Source organism: Schistocerca piceifrons, chromosome 3 (assembly GCF_021461385.2).
Source record: "Schistocerca piceifrons isolate TAMUIC-IGC-003096 chromosome 3, iqSchPice1.1, whole genome shotgun sequence".
Classification (NCBI taxonomy): Eukaryota; Metazoa; Arthropoda; class Insecta; order Orthoptera; family Acrididae; genus Schistocerca; species Schistocerca piceifrons.
Window position 1 is genome coordinate 337506875 of NC_060140.1, and position 23827 is coordinate 337530701.

Consider the following 23827-nt stretch of genomic DNA (forward strand, 5'->3'; position numbering starts at 1 on the left):
TGTTTCTCCTTTTTTACAACTGTTTTGCCTGAAACTGAAAGCTAGCCGGAATGCTGTTCATCGTAAACTCACTGACCCACTTTCGTGCATTTTTTACATCTATAGCCCCCCCCCCCCCCCCCCAATGAACCATGGACCTTGCCGTTGGTGGGGAGGCTTGTGTGCTTCAGCGATACAGATAGCAGCCTTTTCAGTAGTTTCAGGGGCAACAGACTGGATGATTGACTGATCTGGCCTTGTAACACTAACCAAAACGGCCTTGCTCTGCTGGTACTGTGAAAGGCTGAAAGCAAGGGGAATCTACAGCCGTAATCTTTCCCGAGGGCATGCAGCTTTGCTGTATGGTTAAATGATGATGGCGGCCTCTTGGGTAAAATATTCCAGGTAAAATAGTCCCCCATTTGGATCTCCAGGCGGGGACTACTCAGGAGGACGTTGATATCAGGAGAAATAAAACTGGTGTTCTACGGATCGGAGCGTGGAATGTCAGATCCCTTAATCGGGCAGGTAGGTTAGAAAATTTAAAAAGGGAAATGGATAGGTTAAAGTTAGATATAGTGGGAATTAGTGAAGTTCGGTGGCAGGAGGAACAAGACTTCTGGTCAGGTGAATACAGGGTTATAAATACAAAATCAAATAGGGGTAATGCAGGAGTAGTTTTAATGAATAAAAAAATAGGAGTGCGGGTAAACTACTACAAACAGCACAGTGAACGCATTATTGTGGCCAAGATAGATACGAAGCCCACACCTACTACAGTAGTACAAGTTTATATGCCAACTAGCTCTGCAGATGATGAAGAAATTGAAGAAATGTATGATGAAATAAAAGAAATTATTCAGATAGTGAAGGGAGATGAAAATTTAATAGTCATGGGTGACTGGAATTCGAGTGTAGGGAAAGGGAGAGAAGGAAACGTAGTAGGTGAATATGGATTGGGGCTAAGAAATGAAAGAGGAAGCCGCCTGGTAGAATTTTGTGCAGAGCATAACTTAATCATAGCTAACACTTGGTTCAAGAATCATAAAAGAAGGTTGTATACAGGGAAGAACCCTGGAGATACTAAAAGGTATCAGATAGATTATATAATGGCAAGACAGAGATTTAGGAACCAGGTTTTAAATTGTAAGACATTTCCAGGGGCAGATGTGGACTCTGACCACAATCTATTGGTTATGAACTATAGATTAAAAGTGAAGAAACCGCAAAAAGGTGGGAATTTAAGGAGATGGGACCTGGATAAACTGATTAAACCAGAGGTTCTAGAGAGTTTCAGGGAGAGCATAAGGGAACAATTGACAGGAATGGGGGAAAGAAATACAGTTGAAGAATGGGTAGCTGTGAGGCATGAAGTAGTGAAGGCAGCAGACGATAGATAAAGTGGGTAAAAAAACGAGGGCTAGTAGAAATCCTTGGGTAACAGAAGAAATAATCAATTTAATTGATGAAAGGAGAAAATTTTGAAATGCAATAAATGAAGCAGGCAAAAAGGAATACAGATGTCTCAAAAATGAGATCGAGAGGAAGTGTAAAATGGCTAAGCAGGGATGGCTAGAGGACAAATGTAAGGATGTAGAGGCTCATCTCACGAGGGGTAAGATAGATACTGCCTACAGGAAAACTAAAGAGACCTTTGGAGAAAAGAAAACCACTTGTATGAATATCAAGAGCTTTGATGGAAACCCAGTTCTAAGCAAAGAAGGGAAAGCAGAAAGGTGGAAGGAGTATATAGAGGGTCTATACAAGGGCAGTGTACTTGAGGACAATATTATGGAAATGGAAGAGGATGTAGATGAAGATGAAATGGGAGATACAATACTGCGTGAAGAGTTTGACAGAGCTCTGAAAGACCTGAGTCGAAACAAGGCCCCGGGAGTAGACAAAATTCCATTAGAACTACTGACGGCCTTGATAGAGCCAGTCATGACAAAACTCTACCATCTGGTGAGCAAGATGTATGGGACAGGCGAAATATCCTCAGACTTCAAGAAGAATATAATAATTCCAATCCCAAAGAAGGCAGGTGTTGACAGATGTGAACATTATCGAACTATCAGTTTAATAAGTCACAGCTGCTAAATACTAACACGAATTCTTTACAGACGAATGGAATAACTGGCAGAAATCGACCTCGGGAAAGATCTGTTTGGATAGCGTAGAAATGTTGGAACACGTGAGGCAGTACTGACCTTACCCCTTATCTTAGAAGAAAGCTTAAGGAAAGGCAAACATACGTTTCTAGCTTTTGACAATGTTGACTGGAATACTCTCTTTCAAATGCTGAAGGTGGCAGGGGTAAAATTCAGGGAGCGAAAGGCTATCTACAATTTGTACAGAAAGCAGATGGCAGTTAAGAGTCGACGGGTATGAAAGGGAAGCAGTGGTTGGGAAGGGAGTGAGACAGGGTTGTAGCCTCTCCCCGTGGCGGGGGGGGGGGGGGGTCAAAATACATTAGAAGAATGAAACCTACACTTCTACTTTCCTTCCCATATCACCCCCAACTCTGTTATAATGAATTTCCCTTGAGGATCTGCAACTGATTGTAGTGAGATTAAATGAAAATGTTTGAATATATAAAACATTGTACCTGAATTTTCTGAACTTTTAGAGAAATGTGTTTTCTGTCAACATCTTTGACTGCATTTGGAAAATTATGTATGTTATATAAACCATTTGCAGTATTTAGAAAATCATCTTCAAAAAGGCTCTTGCATGTGGAGAGGCTGGAGGCAATCCCACGTTTTCATAATTGTCTCCACAATTCCAAATGGTTTTGAATCCTATTGTGAACGTCAGGACTATGTCTCAAAAAATTCTTCTGGTTTCTACGAACCTGGAGGAATTTTCGTTTCACCAGCTGTCAACGATCCTTAAGAAATCACATTATTCCATTGAAAAAAGTCTGTAGTTACTCGTATTTCATCGCTATAAACAAGGGAGTTATGCACAGTAACCACATGTATGCTATTATTTGCCAGTATCTTGTTTACATATCTCAAATCCTTAATGAGAAAAGGTGTTGTGAATATTTCAGTCTTGCGTTATAGTCCGGGCACATGAGCTGAATGGAGTGTGATATATACAGTCAATTTTCTACAGAGTGGAATGAGTTATGGATGCTATCCCAAGTTTAAAGAGTAGTTCAGTATGTTAACTATATTTGGTATGTGTCAACGTATGACTTTAACATGCATCAAATGGAAATTCATAGTGACCTCTATTCTTCTTTGCAAACTATTCGACTTTGTTGCAGTAGTTTAATTTTGAAATATCACAATAATATGGCTATTAACAAAATGATAAGCGGTTCATTTTGAAGCTGATGAATAAAACTATGAGATGCATGACAATCAAATTTTTATACCGAATAGACAAAGCAGCTCAGCGACAGCTCCACTCTGCTCTGTTGTGCTGCCCCAATAAAGTCCAGGATTTAAGCTGGATGTGGAGTGTGGGAGTTCATGGCTTCATGACTATATTAACATTGTCCTGCACGAATAACAGCTGAAGAAAATGGGTACAGTAGCCAGGCGCACCACCCACAAAACAAAACCATTTACACGATCAGGAATGTAAAAAAATCAAATGTGTTGAACGTGAAAGTTTATATGTGGAGCAAACTGCTAGATGCTTTTCTGTCAGGTTCAGAGAGCACTCAAAAGTAAGCAAGAACTGTAAAGTCTCATTTAGTGCACACTACAAAACTACAATCATAACACCAGCAGCCTTGAGGAATTTATCAGGATACTATATAGGGCAGATTAATCGACGATCTAGACAAAATTGAGGTATTGGCATCTTCAAAGAATGACCACAGTGTCTCCTCAGTGAACTAACAGACATCAGAAATAAAAATTTTCTGGATTGTCTGGAGTATCTACTCTAATGTGTTAAAAGTCCACACTTTAGATGTGTAAACCTGTCATGATATACATAATCATCTCAAAAATACACTACATAAAACAGTGTCATTATTGATAATGCTCTACTGACTGTCCGTTCATTGATTAGTATACGTTTCATGGTGTTGTCCCTACCCAGCTTCAGCCTGCATGTCAAAAATCTTGTAAGAATATGAGTGTTAAAAAATTGCAAAATTGATTGTATGTACTGTTAATCTCATACTACATTGTTCTTGATATTTGTATTAAGACTCGTAAATGCGTGAGAATGGCCAAAATACTGAAATTTCAACAATAAAATAAGAATGGTAGTAGGTAAAGGCAAATACAGTGTCATTTAAAAGAGCTATTCAGCAGGATTTCTGACTGGTTGTGAATTACAGAGCTCAAGACTGGTTAAAACTATGGAGTTAGTAGATCCATTATATTTTAGTAGTTTGTAATTCAGTGTGTTTAAGCGCCAAAACATTGTAGATTAAAGACAATGAGTCAACAATCCCTCTTTCTCTTCGTTGTAATGATGTGACTGCTCATAATAATAATAATAATCATATATAGTAAAAGTAAGTGTGGCGTGTCTGTGCATGCTGCAAAACCTCATAAGCAAATTTTGCAGCCCCCTGGACGTCACATGATGTAGTAACCTCCATCTCCCATCCGTGAAGGAGTTTTTGTTTTAGAACTGCGCAAGTTACTTATGAAGATATGGATGTCTAAAGAGGGCAGCTTCTTGTGACATTAGATTTGGTGACAGCTATGAATTCACCATAAAACTATTTGCATTGTTTATGTAATATAAATATCACTGCTTGGTAATAGGTGTCCCACAGTTATGAAGAAAGGTGTTTGATGGTATTAAGGAAAACAAAAATTGGACCAGTTCCAGGTTTGATCTGTGCAGTGCAGATTTCTAGAATTTCTAGAGTATTCTTACACCGAAGTATAAATGTTAGACGTTGTGTGCCATGCAGCTCAATTCAAATTTCAAAGGTGAACCTGTAACAAGAAGTAGTATTAATTCGGCTGTCATAGCGATATTACAGTAATAATTAATAGTGCTATAGAGAGTGGTTACAGAATAGAGTAGGGATTTTAAATTTAACAGGATGCTGAAATATGAAAGAGGAAGAATCTTGCAAGTCATGAACTGAAAAGAAGGAAACAAAAAGAACAGCAATGAAATGAAACATATGAGGAGTGAGAAGCACGTTCAGCTTCACAACCAAAGAGAATGAATAGATAGAGATAAAACTTAACAGACGAACCATGAGAAGAAACTAGAGAAGAGGCTCGAGTGAGACATTCAGCAAGCATTCATGGAGAAACTGCTAAAGAAACAAGATTACAAAATTAATTAAGTAGACCAACAATGAGTGAAATAGTGTTAGAATGAATGAAGTTTGAGAAAGACTACACTCACAAGTGTGTGAACAGAACAGTGTATGAGAAGTGCAAAGCAGAAAAAGCAATGTATTGGTAAATACGTAAGTGTATTTAAGAGTACTTAGACTCTCTTTGAGGTTTAGAAAGTATGTTTGTGCATGAAATACTAACATCATTAAGAAGTTCATGTTTACGGTGTTCTTAAGTGTTGTAGAGTAACTGGGAATTTTATCAGAAAACAGATGAAAATAGAGATAAAGAGAAATGGGTCTTTTTTGGATAGTTAAAAAATAAATAAAAGAAGATCCAACATAAATAAAATGTCCACCTCAGTAGCTGAATGGTCAGCGTGGCTGACTACCATGCAGAGGACCTAGGTTTCATTCCCTGTGCTTTGGTGGCCGGAACTGTTACGGGGTGCAGAAACCTATTATGTTTTAATTCTATGTTAATGCATGGGACATAAAAAGCCCAAGCAGCTGTTGAATCCAAACCCCAGTACTCTGATTTGTAACTTGTAATTTGAACAAGCAACTATTAGAAGGAAAACATTGCTCGTTACAGATATGCTGCTGAGTTAATTACTTTGAAGAAATAGAAAGGTAAATAGTGTAGTTATTTAGGTGATGGGGCTGCCAGAGATTGCTCTGGTTTGCGCAGCTGAGTGTAGAACAATTACTTTTAATTAAAAGAATGCGCTATAGTTCAAAAGTAGAGACTTAAACAGACTTTTAAAAGGTAAGTAATTGAGGGGACAAACAGCTGAATGATAATTTTCTGTTAGAAAGAGATGGTAAATTATTAAAGTGTATGATTAGAAAATATGTGCATATGATAATTCGAGAGATTAAAGAGATTGTTACCTTATGACACCTTGGCAAATTATAAGTGGATAACTAAGTGATAAAGCATTTTTCTTAATTCTTCTTCACTCATTTTTTATTTGTTAATTTATTATTAATAAAAAAGAAACTTCCCAGCTTTAAAAAAAAATCGCTTACCAAAATATATGTACTTGTGTTCTCTGTGTGGCACTGTATGGAATGTGGCAGAGGGTACTTGGTGAATTAGAAACATCATCCCCATGTCCCTCTTTCTATTCATGGTACACAGTATGTTGGAGGGGGGGGGGGGGGATTTTTGGCACCTCTCTGAATACATATTACCTTACATAATTCTTGCCTCATGAGATTCAAGCTAAACAAAATAGCGCTTTGTGACTTACACTAGGTCTCCCATTGGAAGATGTTGATGACTTCTGTGCACTTTCACACTAAATTAACAAACTCATAATGAACTTTGTATCTGTTATTTAAGCAATCTCTACATAATTCATAAAATACTGCACATTTAGCAGATGACACTGAGGATCACCATATATATTCCGGCTTGTTGATTGTTAATATGACTATTGTAGTTAAGTTTTCTGTACTTCTCTATTTTTGAGGTTTTCATGAATAATGTGTCGAAAGCATCATTATATAGTCCCTTAACAATATGCTGTCTTATGCTTACATGTTGAGTTTACTTTTAAAGTAGGTGCTGAGAATTGATCAGAATTATCTGCTGAAATATTATAAGTTGCTTTGTCTGGAAGGAAGGCTGTGATCACAGATGAATAAAATGGTGGGACTTCCCATGACTTTGTAACAACAAAGTTTTCACACCATTTTTGTTTCATACTATGTTGTCGCTTATGTGAATGGGTACAAAATTCCAAACTTTTTGGAGCATCTTCCATTGATTTCATCAGAAGATTGTAATAACATTATTACTGTAAATTTTACTGTCAAAATGTGAATACTGGTCAAGATAATTTTTCAACATTGAAGATAGCAGTAATAGTTTATTCTTAAATTTTCATTGATCATAGCTTTCTTGGAGTTGACAATTGGCTATAGGTAGGCCAGTCTCTCAACTTAGTAATGCTTGAGTGACTGAAGTTAACTGTGTACGCAATTTCAAAATCGTTGTGACACAGTGGCAGTTATGCAGTCCTCCCCCTTTTCTCTCTTCTCGTGTGTGTGTGTGTGTGTGTGTGTGTGTGTGTGTGTGCGTGTGTGTGCGCACTCGCAACTATGATACACCTGTGTTTGGATGTCATATTACTCACTTTAGTTTACTCTGCTTGTAATGAGTACTGTATTAATGTGTGTAATTTACTCTCTACTTTTAAACTAAATATTGGGAGTTTACTCAGATGGCTACTTATTGCAGTACTCATTTCACTGTTAATTGCTTGGTACTACTACTACTACTACTACTACTACTACTACTGATTATTTCCACAGAGAGCAGAACTGTGTGTTAAACTTTATGAGCAACGGGAAATTCAAGAAGAGGCAATCAAGAGACAGGATTTCATGGAAGCTGAAGCTATGAAACCAGAGATTCAGGCATTAGAGAAAAGAATAGCTGAACTTACATCACAACCTGATGTACTGACCCAAGAGGTGAGCGCTACTGCATATGATGTAATGAAAAACACTAATTTATATTTCTACATTACTATGAGAGTTGCGACAGTACTTTGCTTTTAGTTCATGAAAGTGCTAGAGTACCAAGTGTTTACACTATTCTCCACATGCGGATCAGGCAGTTGTAATTTATTTCAACATAATATTTTTATAAAAGAAAAACAGTCTTGGTTGCGAAATTATTTATTGTCAATGATGCATTTCACCCTTTTGAGGTGTAAAAGTAGCTGGATATGAAACCCATCTGTCATATAGCCATATAAAATGGAAAGTGGACGCAACAGTAACTGGATATATAATCCATCTGTCACGAAACGCAAAAAATGTAAGCTGGATCTTGAACACACCAGTTGGCATCGCCATAGTAGTACAAAATAGGACCACTCTTACAAAAATAAAGATGGTATGAGCCGCTTGCAGTACAGTGTTCGTTTGACATGCGTCTACATCTACGTAGATACTCCGCAAGCCACCGTATGGTGTGTGGCGGAGGGTACACTGTACCACTGCTTGTCATTGCCCCTCCTGTTCCACTTGCAAATAGAGTGAGGGACAAACAATTGTCTGTAGGCCTCCATATGAACCCTAATTTTTTGTATCTTATAGTCGTGGTCCTTAAACGCAGTGTATGTTGGTGGCAGTAGAATTGTTTGACAGTCAGCTTCAAATACCGGTTCTCTAAATTTTCTCAGTAGTGTTACTCGAAAAGAATGTCACATGCACTCCAGGGATTCCCATTTGAGTTCCTGAACCATCTCTGTAACAATTGTGCTGCTTGTACCTACCAGTAGCAAATTCAGCAGCCTGCCTCTGATTTGCTTCAATGTCTTCCTTCAGTCTGACCTGGTGCGGATCCCAAACACTTGAGCAGCGGTACTCAAGAATAGGTCACACCAGTGTCCTATATTTGGTCTCCTTTACAGGTGAACCACTCTTTCCTAAAATTCTCCCAATAAACCAGAGTCAGCCATTTGCCTTCCTTACCTCAGTTTTAACATGTTCGTTCCACCTCATATTGCTTTGCAATGTTGTGCCCAGATATTTCTGCTACGGTCGCAGGTTCGAATCCTGCCTCGGGCATGGATGTGTGTGATGTCCTTAGGTTAGTTAGTTAGGTTTAAGTAGTTCTAAGTTCTAGGGGACTGATGACCACAGATGTTAGGTCCCATAGTGCTCAGAGCCATTTGAACCATTTTTGAACCCAGATATTTAAATGACTTGACTGTCTCAAACAGGATGCTGGTAATACTGTATCCGAACATTACAGGTTTCTTCTTCCTACTCATTAGTATTTACTTAAATTTTTCCCCATTTAGGGCTACCTGCCATTCATCACACCAACTGGAAATTTTCTATAAGTCGCCTTGCATCTTCCTTCCTACAGTCACTTTCACTCAACTTCGACACCTTACCATACACTATGGCTTTATCAGCAAACAACCGCAGATTGCTGCCCATTCTGTCTGCCAAATAATGATAGCTGTGTCTCTGATGAACACTTGCTGTCGAGTACAACATAGTGGGTTCTATTATTGAAGTAGTCTTCGAGCCATTCACATATCTGTGAACTTACTCCTTATGCTCATACCTTTAACAGCCTGCTCTTTGCTAAGAGTGTGTGCACTCGGTGTACATCATGGCTTACTGAAAAGCACCTGCAGCTTCTTTGCTCAGTAGCAAAAAGTATGTGAAACGACAACATTCTCTGAAGCAGTCAGGTAGCTGGTGTTGCACATGAAACTAATCCCCTTGCACAGATATTCTTGGAATTACTTGAGTGAATGTAAAGTATTGTGATTTCAACAGAGAGAGATCTTTTCTTTAAATAGCATAAATGAATTAAATTCCTCTCTGATCCGTGTCTTTCAGATAACAATAACCAGCGTTTGTCATGGTACAATGCATACGTGCTACAATGTTGAGTATAAATCCAAGTCACTGGTCATATACTCACCGGCCGCTGTGGCAGAGCGGTTCTATGTGCTTCAGTCCGGAACCGCGCTGCTGCTACAATCGTAGGTTCGAATCCTGCCTTGGGCATGGATGTGTATGATGTCCGTGGGTTAGTTAGGTTTCAGTAGTTCTAAGTCTAGGGGACTGATGACCTCAGATGTTAAGTCCCATAGTGCTTAGAGCCATTTGAACCATTTGTCATATACTTACCCAGCAGATAGTTGTTACGAATGTCAATGTTTCTGACTTGCTATGAATTTTCACTTCCAAGCAACAACTTCATTCAAGCTATGGTAGATGTAAGAGTTGTTTGAACGGTTTTGTTCTTTCTGATTTGTCAGTTCTAAAACCAGTCCTATCATTGTTAACACAATGTTCTTCATACAGTTCAGTTGCAATATTTATTCAGTTATATAAATTGAAGGGGGAGGGTGGCTGATCAGGACTTTTTGCGCGGAATCTGCGGCAGCAAGTGAAGATGTGTGCTGGACTGGTATTTAAACCTGGATCTCCTGCTGAGATAGCCAGTGCAGTTGTGATTAACACTGTATCCTGGTTGTGTAGTGGTTAATGGAAATAAACAAATAAATAAATTTGACATGGACAAAATCTAAACGTGACAGGTGGCAAAAAGGGAAAAGTAAAAAACATTGAGTAGGTTAATCAATGCTTCATACTGATGCATCTGTCACTGCATTGAGATGTATCAGACAATGATAAGAGATGCCCAGACATTCGGTAATGCTGATGCCATGATGTAACAACCTCCCTTCCCCCTATCCCCCATTACTGGCTCTAAAATATAAGTTAGCAAAATTATGTTGACCCAATCCCCAGTTCCCCTTCTGAATGTATGGCTATTACCACACAGTGGTGAGACTGGAAATTTGATACAGAAGTAATAGTATAGTAGAATTCTGGATGTATATCTCTGATAACAAAAATATCTATTCTAGAACTCTAGTAATCATTAAAGAAAGAAAATACTTTGCACTTGTAAAATGTGGAGGTCTGTTTATTAATGATGAGTAAGGTACCATGTTATCTGAGATCTGTTCCTTATTTTTTAAGAATATCTACTAATTTTATAATTTTGATGCTGTGTAAAGCAATGAATATAGCTACTGTGAGTATTACTGGTGAAACTCTTATTTAAATAAGTGTAGAGAGAGAGAGGGAGAGAGAGTTAGTGATGCTCAAATAAGTAAGTTAAACCTCAGTAAGTGCTGAGGAAACCTTGTGAGTAGTTTGGAACTAAATGCAACAGTACAAAGCAAATGGCATTTTATTTTAAAGTGAACTAGCTGTACTCAGGCACACTTTGCTTTGGTTGTCTGCTTAAATGGAAAGGAAAGAAAAAAGAAAGCACACATTTCTAATACGTGTAGAAATTGGATATATGTTCTACTCTCCCGGTCTGTTCAATCTGATCCCCATTCTCTGTCCACCACCATCACAGTCAGACCCTGTCTTCACGTGCTCCTGCCCCTTCTCTCTGTCCATCTCTTCCTTTCCGTTTTCTATGTCCATTTCCTCCTACCCCTCTGCCCATTTCCTCTTTCCTCCTTTCTCTGATCTTGAGCGTTGTTTATTGTTATTGCAAATTCATAGATACAACTTTCCTGTTTGCTAACAATATTTTGCTATTGTATATTTTAAATATATATTTATATAAATATAATAGAGGGAAACATTCCACGTGGGAACAAATATCTAAAAACAAAGATGATGTGACTTACCAAACAAAAGTGCTGGCAGGTCGATAGACACACAAACAAACACAAACATACACACAAAATTCAAGCTTTCGCAACCAACGGTTGCTTCATCAGGAAAGAGGGAAGGAGAGGGAAAGACGAAAGGATGTGGGTGTTAAGGGAGAGGGTAAGGAGTCATTCCAATCCCGGGAGCGGAAAGACTTACCTTAGGGGGAAAAAAAGGACAGGTATACATTCGCGCCCCCCCCCCCCCCCCCCTCACACACACACACACACACACACACACACACACACACACACACACACACACGTATCCATCCGCACATACACAGACACAAGCAGACATTTGTGTGTCTGTGTATGTGCGGATGGATGTGTGTGTGTGTGTGCGCGAGTGTATACCTGTCCTTTTTTCCCCCTAAGGTAAGTCTTTCCGCTCCCGGGGTTGGAATGACTCCTTACCCTCTCCCTTAAAACCCACATCCTTTCGTCTTTCCCTCTCCTTCCCTCTTTCCTGATGAAGCAACCGTTGGTTGCGAAAGCTTGAATTTTGTGTGTATGTTTGTGTTTGTTTATGTGTCTATCGACCTGCCAGCGCTTTTGTTTGATAAGTCACATCATCTTTGTTTTTAGATATATTTATATAAATACATATTAGAAATCTGTGCTTTCTCTTTTATTTCTTTTCCATTTAAGCAGACTGAGCCACAGCAAAGCATGGTCGAGTAAAACTAGTACACAATAAAATACAATGACATTTGCTTAATATTTTTGCCATTTAGTACCAATGTACTCACAAGGTTGTTGCCTCAGCACTTACTGAGGTTCAGCTTAGTTATTCGAGCATCTCTCTCTCTCTCTCTCTCTCTCTCTCTCTCTCTCTCTCTCTCTCTGATGTTTGAAAAATAGTTGACCAGGCACTGGGTAGGTATGTACCCAGTACAACAATTCATAATGGGAGGGACCTTCCCTGGTATACAGTCACTGTAAAGAAACTGAGACTACTGCATAATAGCTGAAGATATGCTGAATGAAACACGTTTGGTTGTCAAGAGGGCAGTGCATGGAGCCTTCAGGGAGTAGCAAAATATTGTCAAATGATCTTTCACAAAACCCAAAGCAATTCTGGCTGCATGTAAATGCTGTTAGTGGCACCAAAGTTAATGTCCAGTCCCAAGTGAATGAGGCAGAAACTGAAACTGAGGATAGCAATGCTTAAGCTGAAATGCTTATCTCTGTTTCCAACCCCATTTTCATCCTTGTACCACTGAAAAAATGAGAGAAATAAGTATTAATGACAATGGTGTTGAGAGGCAGTTGACATTGTTAACATTGAACAAATCTCCAGGGCCCAATGGAATCCCTATCAGTCTATATTGAATTTGCAAGCGAGTTAGCCCATCTTCTAACTATAATCTGTCATAGATCCCTCAAAAAAAGTGGCAGTAGTTGGAAGAAAGCACAGGTCACACCCATCTTCAAGGAGGGTAGTAGAAGTGATCCACAACACAACCATCCAGTAATTATGAGATCGATACGTTTTAGAACTTTAGAACATATCTTGAGCTCAAACATAATCAGGGTTTTTTTTTTTTTTTTTTTTTTTTTTTTTTTTTTTTTTTTTTTTTTTTTTTTTTTAAAAACAGAATGACCTCCATGCCAGCCAGTGTGGATTCCAAAAATATCGATCATGTGAAACAACACACAGTTTTCCATCATGACATACTGGAAGCTTTGGATCAAGACAATTTTCCTCTTCACATCTGGAATTATTGGGATTTTCTTTCTTTCTTTCCCCCGCTTCGGGACCTTTGCCTTTTGTGGGCAAGTGCTCTACCAACTGAGCTACCCAAGCATGACTCACGACCCGTCCTCACAGATTAAACTATGCCAGTACCTCGTCTCCTAACTTCCAAACTTCACAGAAGCTCTTCTGCAAACCTTGCAGAACTACCACTCCTGAAAGAAAGGATATTGAATCTGTGAGGATGGGTTGTGAGTCGTGCTTGGGGAGCTCAGTTAATAGAGCACTTGCCCACGAAAGGCAAAGGTCCTGAGTTAGAGTTTCAGTCTGGCACACAGTTTTAATCTGCCAGGAAGTTATCTTAAAGAGTCTGCCAGTTAAGTTTCTTCAGCATTTTTGTGACACCCTCCCAAGGGTCAAACAAACCTATGGCCATTCATGCTGCCCTTCTCCATGTAAGTTCAGTTCCCCTATTAGTCCTACTTGGTATGGGTCCCTCACACTTGAACAATTCTAGGATGGGTAGTAATCTCCTTTGTGGACTGATCACATTACCACAGCATTCTACCAATGAAAGTGGTTTACCCACGACTAAGCCTATATTATCATTTTGTTTCATATCCTTACAAAGGAAGCAACCATGTGTTTTTGGCCCAAGGACAAAACGGACAGAGGAGGAACTTCCTTTTTGTGGTTCTCATTGGTAACGGAGGCGGATGAGATCATGCCAGTCAGATTGGGTGTGGAGGCACAACTAAATGGCATTTAGAGTCTGTGACACTGTTGGAGTAACATTACTAGAACCAGCACGTTTATTTCATTTGAGCCAAAGAGTATAATTCTGTGATAATAGTGTGTGGATCACTTACTTGCAAACTTACCTAAAACAAAATTCTGCCTGTGGTAATTTTTTCTCCTGTCACATCTTCAATTTGAGTCCAACAGTGATGGCTTAAGGATGCTGGAGGCAGATATTCAGGTGAGACTGGAAACCTCTAATTTGAATTTGCATTTTGGCAGCAGATGTATGAAAATTGTCTTTCTGAGACCCTGTGAAGACTCAGGAATTCAGTGCTGCAACTGTGTTTGGGCAGGCCTGTGTAAGATCATCACTGCCTTCTCTAATTTAGGAAGGCCCTAGAAACTGTGGACTAACCATCGGTAGTTACACTGTCAACCAGCTGGGAAGCCACATCCAGTGGGCCACCCTTTGTGTTATCGAAAGATGAAGATCACCAGAACTCTGATAATAGGAACCTAGGGTGTTGAATCTTAATTGATTTGAAAAACACAAGCAAGCCAAAGAGAACAGTAGGGCTTATCACCCATGACCTTAGCTGAATGAATATAGATATTGCTATCTTCTGGAAGGGGCCCCCCAAATCCCCCTCTCTGGAAATGAATTTATAACACTCATTTTGTGTGCTCTTACCTTGGGGGGGACTGTTACCACTTAATGATTTCAAGAGCAGAGTTGGTAAAGGATGAGAGTTACGGAGTAGAGTGATGGGGACACAAGGACTTGGCAGCTGCAGTGCCAATAGTGTTTTGCTCCTTAATCCATGTGCTGAACATGTACTCATTATTACTAACACCCAGTTCTGCATGCCTGAGTGTTACAAGACCACTTGTATGCATCCCCACTTGAAGCACTGGCACATCCTTGACTACGTCACCACCAAACAATGTAATAAAACAGTTTTCCTTGTCACAAGGACAACAAGAAATGTCAATGGCCGCTGGACAGATCATAAGCTAACTTTTTTTACCAGTTGAGGATTTCAATTTGTTACAAACCAAGAAGGTCCATCCACAAGCTGCCCTGACAGGCATTCAGTACTTCTAAACTGCACATTAAATCCACTGCTACAGATTACAAAAATGCAATCTCAAATAAGCTGGCTGTTCATCTAGTGAACACTAATAGTGGAAGTCAGAATTGAGCCAGCTTCAGAAGACAATCACTGATTCAGATGAGGAAACAGTTGGCATTGTGAAAGAAAAAAATACAGATGGTTTGATAAAAATAATGAAGAAATTACACTTCTGATCAGTGCCAAATGAGAAGTCCATCTATCCTTTCTTCAAGATCTGTCTTCTATTGTGAAAAAATCACATTACAAGGAAAATGTCAGACACAAATTAGAGAAATCAGGAATAGCTGACGCAATTCTAAATCGTGCCTCCAGTGTTGCTGAGGACCTCGTTATGCCATTGCTCTCAGCAACCCCAACAATCATGGATGGCAGTTCCACCCACATGCAGAGACTTTACCAAACAACTCAATCAACTTAGAACAAGAAAGGCTCATGGTCTTGATAACAACCCTCTGGAGCTGATACAAAAGGGTAATATACACTTGAATACTAGGCTGCTTTTTTTTTTTTCCTCCACTCACCCTCTTCATTTGGAAAACTTAAGAAATATCTGATGCACATGAAGAATGCTACCATAACTTGAAGAATGCTACCATTATCACTGTCTTCAAGAAAGGCAATTGTAGCGCATGTGTATTGCTATTGTCAATTGCAGGTAAAATTCTCACAAGAATTCTATTAAATTGGCTCCAAATTATATCAGAGATGTTTTTGGCTTGGATCTCAATGTGGTTTCCGAATCTCCAGAGGCACAACATATATGATCTATGCTAGACAATGCCAGGGAAAGGCAATGAACAGCTGAAGCTTCTATATTTAGTTTTTTATGACGTGGAAAAAGCATTCAATTCACTAGCTAGATTTGCCACATGGGAGGTACTGAGACATGTCAGATGTCCTGAATGCAGTGTAGAATTGGTTCAAGATATTCATGTTGACATTTCTGGAGAAGTATGTATCAGTAACTCTGCATCAGTTTCATTCCCAATAACTTTGCATTGCATGTGGCTGCCAGGCTGTATAAATCGTCTGTGAACAACCAAGGCGTGGGACAGTTTCATTTTGATGGAAATCTCTTCAATCTGGCAAGAGTTCATTCACAAAGATGTACTCAGATTACCCTGGTAACAGAACTACACTATATCAAAAAAATCAATGGCGAGAAAAACCATCTTACTGCTGCAACCTGCCCCAGGATTAACACTTTTTGTGTTAAATATCTCCATCTTAGACACAACACTGGAATGGGTTGATCTCTTTTCATATCTCTTTAAAGCATCTTATCTAAATGGTATTCTTGCAAACAGGACGTTGATGAAATAATTAGGGCTGCCCACATGTTCTGACAATTACTGTACAGACTCTTCTACATCTACACCTGTACTTTGCAAACCATCGTGAGGTGCATGGGTGAGGGTACGTCCCCTTGTACCAGTAATTAGGGTTTCTTCCTGTTCCATTCACATATGGAGAGTGGGGAGAATGATTGTTCAAATGCCTCTGTGGGTGCAGTAATTGGTCTAATCTTATCCTCATGATCCCTGTGTGAGTGATACATAGGGAGTTGTAGTATGTTCCTAGAATAATCATTTAAAGCCAGTTCCTGAAACTTTGATGGACTTTCTCGGGATAGATATGAACTATCTTCAAGAGTCCTCCAGCTTAGTTCCTTTAGTATCACTGTGACAATCTCCCAGGGATTAAACAAACCTCTGACCGTTTGTGCTACCCTTCTCTGTAAATGTTCAGTATGTCCTGTTAGTCCTATTTAGTACAGGTCCCACACACATTCTAGAGCTGGCCGCATGAGTGACTTGTATACAATCCCTTTTGTAGACTGATTGCACTTCCCCAGTACTCTACCAACAAACCGAAGGCTACTACATGCTTTACCCACATCTGAACATGAGAGATCATTCTGTTTTGTATTGTTACATTGTGTTACAGCCAGGTATTGTTATGAGTTGGCCAATTCAAACAGTGAATTATTGATATTATAGTCACAGGATACTACATTTTTTCGTTTTGTGAAGTGCAGAATTTTACATTTGTGAACATTTAGAGCGAGTTGCCAATCTCTGTACCACATTGAAATCTCATCAAGATCCGACAGAATATTTACGCAGCTTCTCTCAGATAGTACTTCATTATAGATATAGTACTTCGTCATAGATAACTGCATCATCTGCAAAAAGCCTGATTTTACTACTAATATTGTTTGCAATCTCATTAATATAGCATGAACAGGAAGAGTCTCAACACTCTTCCCTGGGGCACACTTGAACTTACTTCTACATCTGAGGATGACGCTCCATCCAAGATAAAATGCTGTGTCCTCCCTACCAAAAAGTCCTGAATCCACTCACAAATTTCACTTGATACTCCATATGATCTTTCTTTTGACAGTAAGCATATGGGTGCGGTACTGAGTCAGATGCTTTTCAAAAATCAAGAAACACTGCAGCCACCTGGTTGCCGTGATCCAAAGCTTTCAGTATGTCATGTAAGAAAGTGCAAGTTATAAAGACCTAAAGCTGCATACCAAACTTGCAGTGTATGGAGCTGTCATGATTTCCACATCCTTTTATGTCTGTGGAACTTGGTCTCTCTGTCACAGTGATAGTATAAAAATCAAATGTGTGCACCAACAGAAAATTTGACAAATCTTGAATATTAAGTGGGAGGACTACGTGACTGACACTTAAGTTATTGAGAAAGTGCATCTAAACAGCATGAAGTGACCATTGTTGCTCATCAACAGAGATGGTTAGGCCATGTTTACCATTTGAGTGTCCCAACCCCCCACCACACACACACACACACACACACACACACACACACGTTGGCGAGTTAGTGCTTGGCTACCACGAGGCTCCAGCCTTTGCAGCATTTTTTCCGTTCTATGATGCTTATCTGTCCTCTTGCTATTCTTTTTCCCCTCCCTTGTGTAACATATGTCTGGGGTGTTATTGGGAATGTTCTGCATTCTGTCACTGACGTACGAACAATCTCACCTTCGTTTTTTGCTCCCTTTTTGTTTCTTTGTTTCTCTCCTCCTCTCGTTCCTCCACTTTGACATTTGAGGTTCCTCTTTTTGTTCTTCCTCCCTGTGTGCTCTTGAAGGCCAGCCCACGTGTCTGACACCTAGCCCATCTGGTATCTGTATTTCCAGAGCACACCACCAACCGTTTTTCAGTGTTTGACTCCACAGACCAACCGCACAATCACACTAATGCTTCTGTGGACCCCATGGAGCAGGATCCTCCTACTTTGGTGCTCTGTAGTAGCGACTCTGCACCGGCTGTCAATCGGCGGCCGCTGAGTTCACACCCCCTACACCTCTTCCTCATCATGACTGTCCTCAAATGGAACGTTTGAGGCCTTCGGTCCCACAAAGAGGATTTACGGCTGCTTTTAGCATTGTAGCATCCTCTTGTACTCTGCCTTCAGGAAATGAGATTGCGCCCTCATGACCACTTTGAGCTTTCACATTACTTCCCAATTTGTTTCAACCTTCCCCCTGAGGTTGGCATTCCATCTCATGGGGGCGTCATGCTGCTCATAGAGGTGGACATTCTCCCTGACTACCCATCTTCAAGCTGTCGCAGTTCGCCTTTTCTTTCCCCACCTCCGTCATTTGATGTCACCAGGACAGAATTCCTTCTGCTTATTGGGCACCTATCTCCCCCATTTTTGCTGCTCTGCGACTTTAATGTGCATCATCCCCTTTGGGGTTCTCTCAGGACCTGTCGGAGAGGTGCCCTCTTGGCTGACCATCTTAGCCAGCTTAACCTCTTCTGCCTTAGCACTGAAACACCCACTTTCCTTTCTTACTCCTTGCACACCTATTCCCATTTGGACCTATCCTTTTGCACTGCCCAGCTTGCCAATCATCTTGAGTGGTCCATTCCTTCTGGCACCTAATCGAGCAACCATTTCCCTTGTGCCCTCTATTTGCTGACTCCAACCCCATCCGTGTGCGCATCCAAATAGCAGCTTACTAAGGCTGACTGGCAGCTTTACTTCTCCTTGGCGACTTTCAAAGAACAAGATTTCCCCAGTTGTGATGATCAGGTGGACTCTCACACCAGCGTTATCCTTACTGCTGCAGAACGTTCCATTCCTCACACTTCCTCTTTACCACAATTTGCATACAGAGACGTCTCACGATTTTAACCTCCACGCTACGCTGGCAAACTGCATTCATTATAAACAGATGCATGCAAAGTGTCATCGTACTCTTCGGGATAGCAAATGAGCTAATTGGATTTCATTGACTAGTTCTTTTAACATTTCCACCACTTCCTCTGCCATGTGGGCCAACCTCTGATGGCTCTCTGGGACCAAGATCCATTCCCCCATTTCCAGCGTCACAGTAACAGACGATGTTATCATGGACCCTATTGCTATCTCCAACACCTTGGGCCACCATTTTGCGGAAGTTTCGAGCTCTTCCCACTATCAACCTGCCTTCCTCCATCAGAAACGAGCAGAGGACGCTCAGGCGATACCCTTGTCTTGCCTTCCCTTCTCCGAATCATGAGTGCTAGAATGCCGCCTTTACTATGAGGAACCTTGATTATGCTCTCAGTTCATCCCGATCCTCCGCCCCAGGGCCGGACGCCATCCACATTTAGCACCTTTCTCCTGCAGGCAAGCTCTTTCTGCTTAACATGTACAACCGCATCTGGGTAGAGGGCACATTTCCTGGAGGCTGGTGTGAAGCCACAGTCATAGCCATACCTAAGCCCAGTAAGGACAAAAACCTTCCTTCTAGCTACTGCCCCATCTCTCTTACCAGCTGCATTTGGAAGGTGATGGAACACATGACTCGTGCCCGGCTGGTATGGTGGCTCGAGTCTCACAATTTATTGACCACTGCACAGTGTGGATTTCAAGCACAGCGTGCTGCAGTTGAACATCTCGTTACTTTGTCCACCCACGTCATGAATACTTTTCTGTGGAAATCCCAGACTGTGGCTGTGTTTTTCGATTTGGAGAAGGCCTATGACACCTGCTGGTGAACTGATATCCTCTGTACTCTCCGCATTTGTGAAAGATTGAGTTTTCAGGGTGTGTAGGTTCTACCATGTTGGACACATTTATACAGGAAAACGGTGAGCCTCATGGTTCCTTCCTGAGTGTCGTCCTCTTTGCTATCGCCATTAACCCTGTCATGCATGTCTCCCACTGAGCATCTCAGGCTCCCTTTTTGTTGACAATTTTGCCATCTATTGCAATTCTCCAAAGACCTGTCTCACTGAGCGGCTTCTTCAGCGGTGTGTTGTTCGTCTTTACTCCTGGAGCATGACAATGGCTTTCACTTTTCCACTGACAAAAGCGTCTGTATGAATTTCTGGCGATGCAAGTGGTTTTTCCCACCATCTTTACATCTTGGGCCTGTTGCCCTTCCACTCATTGAAACTATGAAATTTCTGAGGGTCATGGTCAATAAGAAACACTCTTAGTCCTCCCATGTGTCTTACCTGGCAGCCCTGTACTCCCTTAGTCTCCTAAGTGTCCTCAATGGTACTTCCTAGGGTGCCAATTGAACCACCCTCCTCGGTTTGTACTGGTCCCTTGTCCGTTCGAAACTTGACTGGGTGCTTTGTTTATGCGTCTGCACGTCCATCCCTCTTACGCTGTCTCAGCGCTATGCACTATCATGGCATCCATTTGGCCATGGGCACCTTTTACACCAGCCTGGTTGAAAGTTTGTATGCTGAAGCTGCTGAACTACCACTATCCTACCACTGTGACTTCTCCTTAGCAGGTATGCATGCCGTTTGTCTGCCAAGCGTGGCCACCCCTCCTATGCCTCCTCCTTTGATGATTCATTTGATCATCAGTATGGGGCTCGTCCCTCTTCCCTGTTATCTCCTGGAGTCCACTTTTGCCACTTGCTATGGCGGCTTAACTTCACACCACCTGAAACTTACTTGGTGGGTGTGTACCCTTCACCATCTAGGCTTTGTGAAGCGGCCCACATTAACCTTGGCCTTCATTCACTTTCGAAGGACACTACTCCAGCCTCAGTCTATCACCCCCAGGTTCACGACCTTCACATGGAACTTCATGATAGTACCTTTGTCTATGCTGATGGCACTTGGGCAGATCATGGGGTCGGGTGTGCCTTTGTCATTGACACCCGTGTCTTTAGATATCTGCTTCCAGCACACTCCTCAGTATTTACAGCTGAGCTCTTCGCCTTGTATCAGGCCACAGAGTACATTCGGTGACACAGTCTTTCCAATTGTGTCCTCTCCTCAGACTCCCACAGTGCCCTCCAAAGTCTGTGTGTGCTGTACACTGCTGATCCCCTAGTGCAGCAGGTCCGGGAGAACTGTCACTTCCTCACTCTTCGTGGAGCGAGTTTCATGTTTCTGTGGGTCTCTGGTCATGTTGGTCTGATATTCCCTCCGATGATCTCTGCATTGCTGTCTGTCAGGAAGTAGTGTCCCTTTGGCATCGCCAATGGTCCTCCCTTCACAGGAATAAGCTTCGGATCTTTAAGCCTCTCCCAGCAACTTGGACAACCTCCTCTCGGCCATCCCACTGGGAGGAGATTAGTTTAACTTTGCTGCATATTGGGCACTGCCTTTTCAGCCATTGCATTTGCTAAGTGGCACTACTGCACCAATTTGTACACATTGCGCTCAAATTTTAGCTGTCTGCCATTTCCTGCTGGAAAGCCCTTTTTTTAACAATTTACAATTCAGCTTGGGTTTGCCATCTGATTTAGCAGCCATTTTAGCAAATGACATGCGGACTGTCGACTGCGTTTTAGTTTCTAACCGCCGAAGCAATGTGATGAAGGCTATTTAGTTTTTAGTTTTGGACCTCCATTTCCACAATTTTTTTTTACCCCTTTTCCCATGTGGCTGTTTTTAGCTTCACCTATTCTATTCATTGGGACTGATGTATAGTTGTTTAACTCCTCTCTGTGTTCATATTCTATAGTTTTGACTTGGGCACATATCACCCCAGTTGATTTTTGCACCCTGAAGCAAAACAAAATAAACAGTAGCCAGTCCGTTGTGGTGGGGCCGCCATGTACCCTGTTGGTTGTAGCCCCCGACCACACAGGAATCGCTCCGCTGATGCCTCCACTGTTAACTCCCCACGTATGCCAAGGAGTAGATGCCCATCCCCTGGGGCATCAGAACTCCCGGCAATGGCCATCCTGCCAGGTGGCCTTTGCTGAAGCTGGTTGGCGCCCGTAGATAGGGGCCCTGGTCGGAGTGGGTTGCACCAGGGCGGATGACACACCATGAAGTGTATTAAGTCATCACTTGCTGGTGGCCAAACACCACCAGTCTCTAAGCATTCACAGGCTCAATTCAGTGCACAGAAGTGTGACCCCAAGTCGTTCCCCTTGCTGGCCACAGCATGGGAGGAACGCCAGGCTAAGAATGGCAGCGTGTCTTATTCGCCCCGGTACCTTGTATGACCGAGAGCTGATGGGGAATCTTTCATGACAATGAAGCTTCAGTTTTTTGTTGAGCAATTAGAGGGTAAGTTTGGGGAGATGGAGAGATTGTCCAAAATGTGATCTGGGTCGTCCTTGATCAAAACAGCATCATCTGCCCAGTCATGGGCTCTACTTGCCTATAACAAACTGTGGTGGGTGGGGGAGGGGGGGGGGTGTTTGTTTCCATCATGCCCCATAAGAGCTTAAACATGATGCAGGGCATCATATTTCATAGGGACCTTCTTTTGCAGCCTCACGATGAGCTGTGTGCCAATTTAGAGCGACTGGGTGTTCATTTCGTCCAGCGCGTGCACTGGGGTCCGAGGGGATAATCAGGTTGCCACCAGTGCCTTCATCTTGGCCTTCGAGGGTGACACATAACCCGAGAAGGCCAAGATAATGGTCTACTGCTGTGATATAAAGCCGTATATCCCTCCCCCGATGCAGTGCTTTAAGTGCTGGAAGTTCGGCTATATGTCTTAACGCTGTACTTCCAGCATCACCTGTCTGGATTGCGGATGTCCTTCACATCCCAATACTCCCTGTGCCACACTTCCCATCTGCGTCAACTGCAGAGAGCACCATTCGTCTCACTCGCCTGACTGCAGGATTCTCCGGAAAGAAAGGAAAATAATGGAATACAAGACCCTTGACCGGCTGACTTACACTGAAGCTAAAAGGAAATTTGAGTGCCTACATCCTGTATGTATGACATTGTCTTACACTGCTGCTACAGCAGTTCTAGCCCCATCAGTTCCGACAACTCAAGTCACCTCTCACAGCCGGAAGACTACACCTGCCCCCTTGATGATGGGGGTGGGGCACTTTCCTCCCTGTGGCTTCCGCACCACCTACCTCGGGAGCACTGACACCCCCCCCCCCTCAAACCATCGTGGACACCAGTCCCCACTTCTCAGCCAGAGAAGTGTCAGTCTTCTTTTGCTCCTCTCACTAGAAAGGGGTCCCTTGGGTCACTCCCTTCCCAGGTTTCTACTAGTGGGAAAGATGACACCTGCCAGTGACTGAAGCGCCCAAAAGCAGCCAGTCGTAGGGCTTCACGATCACCCTCAGTGCCAGAGATTGAATCAGTGAAGCCCTCTCAGCCAGAGAAACCCAAGGGGCAGTGAGAGAAATCCAAAAAGAAGACCCCCAAGACCAAGGGAATTGCGGTGGCTCCTCCACCACTGCTACCTACAAGCTCTGTGTCTGAGGATGAGGTGGAGATTCTGGTGTCTGCTGAGGACCTAGATCTCACCAGATGCTCAGACACAATGGTTATAGACTGCTCAGGTAATAAATTGG

At 41.8% G+C, this 23827-nt stretch overlaps 1 protein-coding gene across 1 annotated transcript in view; it reads left to right on the forward strand.

Annotated features, from left to right (window-relative positions):
• Positions 1–23827, forward strand: part of LOC124789750 (condensin complex subunit 3) — a 185625-nt gene that overhangs the window by 80280 nt on the left and 81518 nt on the right. Inside the window, exon 10 of the mRNA XM_047257204.1 lies at positions 7577–7738. Within this exon, the coding sequence (XP_047113160.1) occupies positions 7577–7738 (162 nt within the window). The remainder of the gene's footprint in view (positions 1–7576; positions 7739–23827) is intronic.